This window comes from Plasmopara halstedii (genome assembly GCF_900000015.1).
Source record: "Plasmopara halstedii genome assembly, contig: Scaffold_614, whole genome shotgun sequence".
Classification (NCBI taxonomy): domain Eukaryota; phylum Oomycota; class Peronosporomycetes; order Peronosporales; family Peronosporaceae; genus Plasmopara; species Plasmopara halstedii.
Window position 1 is genome coordinate 2328279 of NW_020187532.1, and position 10535 is coordinate 2338813.

Genomic DNA, 10535 nt, shown 5'->3' on the forward strand with positions numbered 1-10535 from the left:
GCTGAGGTTAAGGCAATAATTACTCTTGGAATAAGCGGATTGCGATCTGCTAACTCGTACTTGTTCTAGGTATAGAAAAAAAGCTCGGTGACCTAAATTACGCTTCCTCTAAGCGCAACGCTACGGCAGCCCCGTTGCAATGTACGTACAATCTTTGGTCATCTAAAAAACATGAGTTGATGCCTAAGACATGGTAAAATCTCTGACAGGTTTGCAATCAATATTAGTCCCAACTGCCCATGTGTTAATGTGCCTCCCACTTCTGTCATCCTCTCGATGCGATTCATCGCGCAGCACATTTGTGTTCTCTGCTGGGTCATCAATTTTATTTGACTATGCGGGGCCTTCACTTTGCAACCAACGGTGTCAAATATCGCAAACCGACAAAACCAATCGGTCGATGCCATTCAGGTGGTCCAACTTGATCGACTCGACGCATGAAAAAATTCTCGAATTGTTACAGTGGCTAATGAACCAAGAGAGAGTGAGCCAATGTACAGTCATTTTGGGGCATTTAGTCCATTTTGCAAATCTAGGTATCTTGTTTGAGTAAGGTGCTTGCGATTTTGTTTACGAGAGAGACAAGCCCCCCATCAAAATGACATATCTAATTGGATGCAACATACTAGATCCCGTGATTTTAATCAAGTTTTAGCATTAAAACGTCTTCTTTAATCTTATCCGGTCGATCACAACGTTTGCTCCATCCAAACGACTTTATCGTCCGGGAGGCACCAAACGGCAAAGATCTTTATAGTATGGTCATAAATATTCAAAGGTGGGTGTGACTGTTGTTACAGTGTAGCCACACTGCTGTGTGATCACGCTAAATGTGTAATAAACACCTATATACGGTCGAACAATCTTGTGCGACCAGCCCTTTCTCACAAGGGCACGATTAACCCCGTTGCAGCAGGAGATTCTCTACATCCTTACCCTCGAAGGTCGTAACGCTCTTCATGAGCGGCCTGGGTCTGGAGGAGTTTTCCGTCGTTGACGGTGTCGACATCGACGCAGTCGATGCCGACATCTTGCGCTAGCAGAGCATTTCCATAGTTTGAGAACGCTCTTAGCGCGCGCTTATCGTTCCGGGGCTTTCGAAGCAAGGTGTTGCACGCCCTCAGAACCAAGCAATGCCATCAGTTAATTAAGTCCGTCCTGCGAGTCCTGGGGCAGAAAAGAGAATTGTTCCATCCTTAAAGAGGATCAGTCGTCACGACTTAGGCGTGAATTGACCACGAGTGCTACGAGATGCAGCGGGGCTGCCACAGCTCTTTGCTTAGAGGGAGCTAAGCTAAGATCACTGACCGTGTGTTCCACACTAAAACTAGAACGAGTGTAGCGATCGCAATTCGCTACACCCAAGAGTACTCAAAACCTTAGCCAAGGTAAATGTACCCGTCCGTTCAAAATTGAAGACTGTATTTAATTTTTTTTATTTGCTGCAGAGCCACCTATATCCAACTACCGGCAGTTCCGCCACGTAGTGGCTTCTTGTTACGATGTAGCCACACCATTGTGCGATTACACCGACTTGTGTAATCCACACCTTTGTACGGTCACACCATCTTGTGCGGCCCACCCATTTATATAAGGGTACGTATAACCACGTAGTATAAATTCACATCAATATGAAATCATATTCTACTTCATGGACAGGTAAAACGGGGCTCGGCTCATTGGCAAGTAATCGTGTGGGTGTGAACTTATGATGACTTTGACAAAAACAGGTAGACAGCGACGTGGGAGCGCAAGAATGGGATGAGCGGGAGAGGGCTTGTGCAAGTCGGATTGAATGGCGTAAAATCCGACGATAAGATGGCAAATGGTTTGGACCAGCAGGCATGAATGACGTGCTTGCAAAAGAGTGATGTTTTCCGATGGGATTGAGGGCGGTTAAAATAACGAATGCTGTATTATTGGCTAGCAAATACACACATTTGTCTATGTTTTCTATTTAAAACATCACGCTTATACTGACACCAAACGTTAGAAGTATGGGGAAAGCAAACAATATATATTAGGTATACAGTGATGGTACTCCAAACAGGAGCTGTTGTGGGATGCGTAAGCTCGTGGCCTCAAAGGACGCGTTACATATGGTTATATTATTTAAATAGTGAAACATATATTTAAACAATTAATATCATTTTTAAACATATTTATTAAAAAACGCTCTTTAAAAGTAAACAAGAAAAGATACTTGATCCCTGAGAGATCCATCGCTCGGCGGCGGGTGACGTGCTTTGGATATTACGGACTTGGATAGTCAACACTAAAGCGCGTGGAAACCCCGTTTCACGAGATGTGTGGCACGATAATGGCAAGACTTCTCATTGAAATAGACCCCCGCAAAGAATATTTTTACTGAAAAAACAAGTCACGCCAGTCATTTGGTTTAAGCTGTGATTTAAAGGCTCTGATTCGATTCAACCGACACCAGCACTTGAGCTTACAATTGTCATCATATTAACACAGACAAGTCCACCGGCGGTCTACTCTCTCCAAGAGTTTTGACGTTGAGCTAAAAAGATTATTTCACATAAGCTCTCCGGGCTTTTTCATCGTGTGGTGTGATCTGAGCCTTCGAGGAGGCTCACTTGGTGCTTTGATCTTGAGTGTATTTAGGACACTGCTGAGATCTCAAAACCATGCACTGCAATGATGTGGTCTATGTCAAGGATCAAGTCGAGTGTCTTTTGCAACTGTAATTATCTTGTATTTCTTTGGTGTTATTTTGATCAAAAGGTGACGCTTAATAGCGGGGTGCAACAGGGTGCTGCACACTTGCACAAGGAAAGCGTTGTTCATTAAATCTAGCGCGCATAGGATGGCTTGATACGCTCTTTTTCAGCGGAATTTAAAGCCAATTCAACAACTTTAGACTACTTAATTTGTATCCAATATATATACATAATTTTATCCAACTAAGAGCGATACTTAGTATATACTCCTTGCTATCTACAAAAAATTAGATAATCTATCGTCAGCACATGCGCCCCAAAAAATGTTTCCTCTCCCGTTCTCATCTGATTCAGCTCTCTATGATTTTATATCATCATTTTTTCTGGTGCCGCGGAGTAGTCTCTAGATCTGATGGACAGTAAAGAGAATAGTGTCTGTTCCATACACAATAATACAGTATGAAAATTGATACGCTTCTCTCACCAAAGTGTGAATCATACTGCGATCACACATTTGCTTTCACTGCGATATGAGTCCATTCTTCTTTTCTCTATGCGCCTTCACTGTTTGCGCTTGAAGGTATATCACACATCAGGCGTGCGTTTTGTAGTGTGTCCACATGGCTCAATAATCCATTAAAAATGCGTGGCCCTGGCGGCGTCCGACCTCCACGCCATACTCACTGAGGCAGCCGTGGTGTGATCCAATAATACAGTGATCCACCCCGGTTACTCTGTCTTCATTAACAGACATACGGCAAAGCCGTTTCCACTCTATGGTAGATTCACCGAGATAAAGACGTTCTTTACAACTCGTGCCGTTACCTGTGACGGAAGGCATTACGACGCCCCTTCTTGGAGCTCACAGCAAATTCCGAGTTGATATTATTGAACGAAATTCAGCTCAGAAGGCTGAGCTTGTCCGCGGGCTCAATCAGGTTAATAATGCAGGTTCAGTCCATCGAAGTCTGCCCTCGCGGCGCACCCCTTATACGCTTATGCATGCAAAGTCTTCTGCCAAAATGTCACGAAAGGCGCTTTCTAACTCATGCAGTCTCAATTTTTCTAAAGTTCCATCTGCGCCCATAAATAGCAGCAAGCGAGAAAAAACGTTCCGTCAATGCATACATATCAAACGCTGGTGAGATTATCAAGGATTATCATGCTCAAATCGCACAATGAGTAAAAGATTTTTCGCATCACCCGAGTTCAGCTCTACAAGCTCGCTTGAGTGATGTTTACGCCCGACTTAAGCGTCGAGAATCGCTTGACTTTATAAAGTACAAGCACGAAGCGGACACCAAGGTGGACACTTGTCGAACGGATTCTTGCCGTCAATAATCCTGCTTATCTTCATGCGCCACCTAGTACCGATCATGCGTTGAGCTTGAAGCGAGGTTGCCGCCACTTGCTGGTGAGAAACGCGTCGCGCTGGACGAATCTGTCTCTTTACCGGGGCTTAAAGACGGAAAGTGGTCAAGTCGTACGTAGCGAATGAAGCTTCAGACCGATATTTTGAAAGTCGGAGGGCCTTTCAATTTACAAGATACTGGTCGGAGTTGATGAACCACCGAACCACTTAGAATGTGCGGAAACCGTGCTCATTAGGTAGGTCCGTGAAGGATTTCTCTTTAGCAGCTGTTCGTGCAAAGCGTACCATGAGCACCGCTCGCAAGCTTTTGGCATGGTTCACCATATTCGAACGCTGACGCGAGTCCTTTATCGAATGCATAATAGTACCGATAGCTATAACGCAATCAAGTCCTTCAGATTTAAATTTATACTCTAGAGCAGAAGGTAGCGCAGTTACGAGGGAAAGATGAGACATTACAACGCCCACAATAGAGCAGAGCGATTTATGATAGCGAAATCGTGATACGGCTTCATCTAAGCCTGAAAGGGAAGCGAGGTTGTGTTTGCAATCTTTCTGGGACATTGAAAGTGTAGCTCAATCGCTAACTGGCTAAGCCAACAAAAGGTCCGATCTAGCCAGGACACAATTGAGGCTTACAAATCGCAGACAATGCATATGCATGTAAGTAAACAGCGCTTGAAAATTTCGCACCTATCTATAATTTATGTGTATTTCGCCTTTCTCTGGATCTGCATATTGCTGTTTCATATCGAGAAATTTGGTCATACTATCGCGCCCTATGCGATCGATCTCGTTGGGGTAACTTTTGAATTGGCTACAATGTATTACCATTCTAATGTCAATTTGTATCGACAACATCTCTCATCCCAACACTTCGGAACTGAGTAAAGGGAGCGCCACTGGTTTACCAAGCATTTATAAGGAATAGAGTGGGCTGCATTGTGTGATTTAGTGCAAACTCATTGGGCAGCAGAATTTCGTTCCAGCAACGTAGTCGCTTCGCGCAAGTGCCTCAGGGGGGTATGTTCGACCATGAAAACCGCGCTCTATTTGATCTGAATATATTTATGACATGGTCAGCGGTGGACATTCCCGATTTAACGCCAGGTATCTGTAAACAACGTTCGTTGACTTTGCCTTAGTGCGTGAACATCGATCCAAAACCATGGCCACCAGCAAACCATGTTGAATAAGAACCTAGTCGAAAATAAGCTTGACAATATCCCCACCGGTTTCGGACAACGGCGAGATGATCCATCTCGCTCGTGTCCACATGGATCTTTATGTTGGTGTTACCGGACACGTCTTGGGTAGATCAAGTCCAAAAGGCTTGCAAGCATTTTGTCAGACTCGCCAGGAGTGTCGACTCGATCTTCGAAGGTTCAGCCCACTAGTCAACGTTCTTGGACTTGTATCAAGCTTCGAAAATTGCCAAGTTGGTTAGATATCGAATCTGTTGCCCAAATGAGTACGTTCTTCGCAAAGGTGACGTTGGGGGTGCGTATTTTCTTGTACTGACCGGAGAAGCTCATGACAGGTTCTGCTTCGGCGCTTAGAACTAAATGCCCATTTGTATAAGCTGAGACCGCGGTGATTGATCACCTGCTTATCTCTACTGAGGTAGCCAACCTCGGGAGTATATTGTGCGTCGAGAACCAGACTAGGAATTGCTACATGTATTGATGGTGACGTTGCAAACTGCGGGGTGATACGAAGAGTAAGAGTTCGATGTGTGCACGTTTGCACCGCTGCTCCGTGTCCCAACTATTGCAGTGGAAGAACGGGGGACCCTGCGTGTGATAGTACCTCACAGTGGGAAAACTCCAGTAAGGAATAAATTGTCTTATACAGGATGATTTCTATTATAGAAAACTATAATAGAAATCATCTTGTATAAGACAATTTTACTACTCATAGTCTGACACGATTGCGCATCCACCACGACATTAAGCTGACACCATCAATATCTTGACTCGAATATATTCTCGACATAGAAAAACGATCTTGTTATTCTCTACGAGAGATGAGTGTGCGAGCGTTGTCGCTGTGCGCGCGATGTATGGATTTAAACAAATCATAGATGACTCGGAGCAAGCAGGTATCGCCTCAACCTGACTAGAGTATACTTGATTATAAGATTATTGCTGTCATGACTTTAGTTACCGCTTAAGGCTGATGAAACTTAACAATATCCAAAGCTACTTCAGCGAAATTGCGCGTTTATGCCTGCTGTGTTCTAATACGAGTAAAAAACACAGCTTACGACTTATGGGGAAGCTCCACAACAACCTCCAAATGGCCGACCATATTGAAAACCTCTGAGTCAAAACGCCCATGAGGCTTTCTTTCATTTCCATATAAAGCTGTCTCTTTTGCCGCACCCCATAAACCTTTGACACCCGATTTCAAGGAAATTTATCAGTGTCTGTGCCACCATGCAATATTGTGGACCGCGCCTTTACCTATCACTGGCTACTTCTCTATTTTCATTTGGCAGTCGCAATGTTATCAAATGATTATTCCATTTATATATGCTTGTTATTGTTAATGACAAATTTGATTACGCTGGCTAGTAATGTTTTAAAGTGCATACAGCTCGAAAAAGTTTGATTTGGATATTCACAGCTGACCGCCCATACTCTGCGCCACTATGGATAGAAATACAATTGATATAGATTTGTGATTGTGCACGATGCGGCCTATATGTGCTGGTACTCTGGACAATTCCGATGCAACACCAGGCATGACCAGATCTATGAAATAAATGTCTTTATCTCGAATGAAAAGCTAACAGCATCTAATCCGTAGGTCAAGAGCATTGAACAATGCGCTACCGACCATGCTGTTCAGCGGCAATACACTTCTAAGAACCAGCATTTGCACCGGAATAGCTGCTGTTTTAGAGCACAAAATGAACGACTGGTCCCATGGCGTTAGCCTTTGTGAGACTCAAAGTCGGCGCCTAGGCGCAAAAATCATGTTTTCTCAACAATGCTTCTTTGTGTTTTACACATAATGCGCGAATGAAAACTTATCTGACGTCGTTGTAAGGACTATTAACGTTTGACGCAATACCTGGTTTTGAATACAATTTTTTGACGCATCCTGATCCGAGTGCAAAAGCCATGGTGGGTCTTTCGACATCCTTTTTCGACAAATTTTTTAGGACCCTCATGATCCGAGATACTTATAACTCTTCTCATATCGAAAGCTTGAAAAGTCCTAATCAAGGACACATTATAACGAATGGTAAGCTTATTCCTCGTTTGGTACGAATTGCACCGATTCGGTAATTTCGCCGTTTCACAAAAACTTGCAAGAACTCTCTAGAATTACTTTTCAAGCTTAATGCGAGCCTTTAGTCGAAGTAGTATCAGGAATGATACTTTTCTTAGACAATCCTGGCCACTCAAGACGCTAGTATACCATTTTTCACCTCAAACTCGTGACTATCACTGCTTTGCGCGATAGGTGCGCCACACGCTAGTGCTGAGTTAGTACCTCGTTAGATGGTTGGACCATCAACGTTACCACCGGGATCCGGTCCTTCTATTCGCAATCTACCGTCACCTGTCTTTAGTGGATATTGCAATAAGATTTGTCTGCACGAGATTTAGCTCTGAAACTGTGACAAGCAGTCGCCTCTACAAGAACATATTTACTGGCGCTTCAGCATTTAGCTGTAACCTAACGTCTCCACTCTACATACGACACACACCCACCCCTTCTTGATATTAACTACATCACTTAGAACTCGGGCTTCTGCCTCACGAGAGTTTATGGAAAGACCCGAAAGAGCCCTCAAAACTGTGACGAGTCTTTCCGTTGCAAAATATATCCATATTCGGCATATGTAATGCTCTGCGTAAGGTCAACTGATTCAAATAAACCGCCCGTGCGTAATCTCACGATATTCCTGAACAAATTAGGGTCATTAATGCGGCACAAAGATCGGGATGTCGACGGCAATGGCCAACAACGCAGAGCTATGACTCTCAATTTTCTGATATATAGTGGTTTGCTTTTGGGCTTACTTCTATTGGTTCTGCCATCCTTCAGATACTATAAAATCCTGCGCGCCACCGGGAGACTACCCTACGCCTACTTAAATAATCGTTTTCCGCAAAGGGGTTTGCTTAGTCGGCTTTGCGTAGTAGCCCTCTTTATATAAGAAGAAGAAAACACAAAAGACACGACCTTCGATATGTAGTATATTTGAGCATCATCGTGCTGCCTATCACGTGAGAGATTATTCTAGTTTGACCGCGGTCAATCGCGCCTGGCGCGCTCACCGACCTTCACCTCTTGCGCTTCAACCGGCCCTCGCTGCTCATTTGTTGTGGAAAGTATTTGATACAATGCCCACCGCTGCCTTTAAAGAGGCTAGATAGATGCGAAAGGTTTTGTAGCCAGTCGTACATGCTCGAAGAATCTTCATATCTAGAGCAATACCTATGGTCGGCCGCGATTCCGGCTATCAGAGCTTTTGGCTTCAGGACATAAACACTTCATCTCGCAAGTTGTGATAATGGATGGACAAGAAGTTTGATGACACATTATATGGTCCAAGCACTGGAATATCTATCAGGGTATGCTTCTTCTCAGGAGGCAATTCATAAATGTTATCATTATTGTGCGAAGCGCTGATGCATCGGTTGGAGCATGGCCAAATCCAGTTCTAGCTCAACATCTCTGTCCAGTGATATACTTTCTTTCTCTGCCATCGAGGCCTGTACGCTTCGTCTTGGCATCCCGCTGTGAAAGCTGATTTCTCCCACAGAAGCCTGGTGGAGGCCTTCCGGAGGTTTCTTGCCTTCCCGTTTTCATAACAAATGAGCACCTTCAGGCAAACGACAATAGACAAGCGATTACCGCTTCCGACCCTTGAGCCACCAACTGTACTATCTCCTTGAAAGAATCTAAAGACACCTGCATTTTGGTTGTGTCTTGTTATTCCAGAGATAGAAAGAAAGAGGCCCAACTCGTTTTAAATTTCACAAACAGACATATAGTCATATTGAGACTTCGTCCTTCAGCTGACGAAAATTGCTGCCAATAGCAACAAAGTTATCTGGAACTCGCACAAAAGATGCTTTGACTCTTCGAGTCTGAATCACAAAGGGTAGACTCAAACATTCCAAATGGGATATTGAGAGCCTCTCAAGCAACTACGTGCTTCTTTGCTCGGATTGAAGAGTTGTATATATCTAGAATTATATCTAACTTGAAGCGCCATTAAGTATATCTGTGAAATAGAAAATAGAAATATGGATCGCGCGAGGCTAGCAGCCCACTAATCTCACGGAGGTTTCCTACACCATAAAAAGTATATGTGTCTGTACACCATAACCACAAAATGCTTTTTCTTAGAATATCATCTCGTCTCTTAGCATGCTGTCCGAAAATTGCTGAGTACTCTGTTAATTCAAACAGCAGTTTAATTACGATCCAACTTTCTCAGCAACCTTGACTTAACATGGGTTATCGCGAGCAATCTCTTGACTCTATACCTTATGCCATTGATAATTCTATTTTGCCTTTTGTTAGCGTAATGATTGCAACACAGCGACTCAGTCAAGAACAAATTGGAAGACTACTGAAAGCCTTGGCTGGCTGTTGCGCGGATTTCTGTCTAGCTTGCGATAATATACGACTCGTGGCCATAAGTTGAGAACATTCACCGACAGTCGACACTGCAGCGAGTGATTTACTTCTCTAGACAATTCCATCTTGTTCATTACCACAAACATCATTTCTTCTCAAAAGAAATATATTTCATAAAGAAACGATACATACTTTGCAACGTCTAACATTCGCTTTATCTACAAGCACGACACATGTCTCTACGTGTTTGTTAGGAAGAGTATTTGGCCTCCGCTTGGTATCTTGTATATTAATTACTTGCCATTCCCACTCCAAACCTTAATCCATTCAAAGCTGCATGTTTTATCGAAGCAATTGCCTTAAACGTTTGCTTATCAATAAATCTGGGGACTCACCCATGGAGTAAGAACGGTTTGATCTAAAGTTATGATTGATAGAATACACCTTTTATGCGTGTTTGCATCAGCGAGTAGACAGATCTCTTATACTATCCTCGCCAAATATATGAACGTGTCCAATAACGACCACTTTGTCATGACGCCTTCTAAAATGCGCTATGTGTCATCGCAGTCGTTCTCAGCCAATCAGAAGTATCATAGAGAAGATCGCAAGAACATGCGGTATACAATATATTTGTGTTCGCACGTACTGCTTTTGTAATTTCTCTACCTGTATCTTTGGAAAATCTCTCATTTCCCCATTCGCTCCGTTGTCCGCATCCGCCGGTATCTTTGTCTTCAGCTTCAACATGCTGTGCGGAACGCGTTTAAAAACAGCAGCGACACTATGCGCATTGCTGGCCTTGACACTGAAGCCAAGTGTCTCCAGCGAGGCCACTCAGGAAAATGTGTTCGACCCAACGGATGCCACCT

General features: G+C 43.6%; 1 protein-coding gene across 1 annotated transcript; it reads right to left on the reverse strand.

Moving 5' to 3' along the window:
• Positions 1–183: 183 nt before the first annotated feature.
• PHALS_12458 (uncharacterized protein) lies at positions 184–439 on the reverse strand (the record flags this gene model as incomplete). The annotated part of the gene is made up of 2 exons (XM_024728010.1): positions 184–308; positions 382–439. 2 exons carry the CDS (start codon positions 437–439, stop codon positions 184–186), a joined length of 183 nt encoding a protein of 60 aa, XP_024578530.1.
• Positions 440–10535: the final 10096 nt, after the last annotated feature.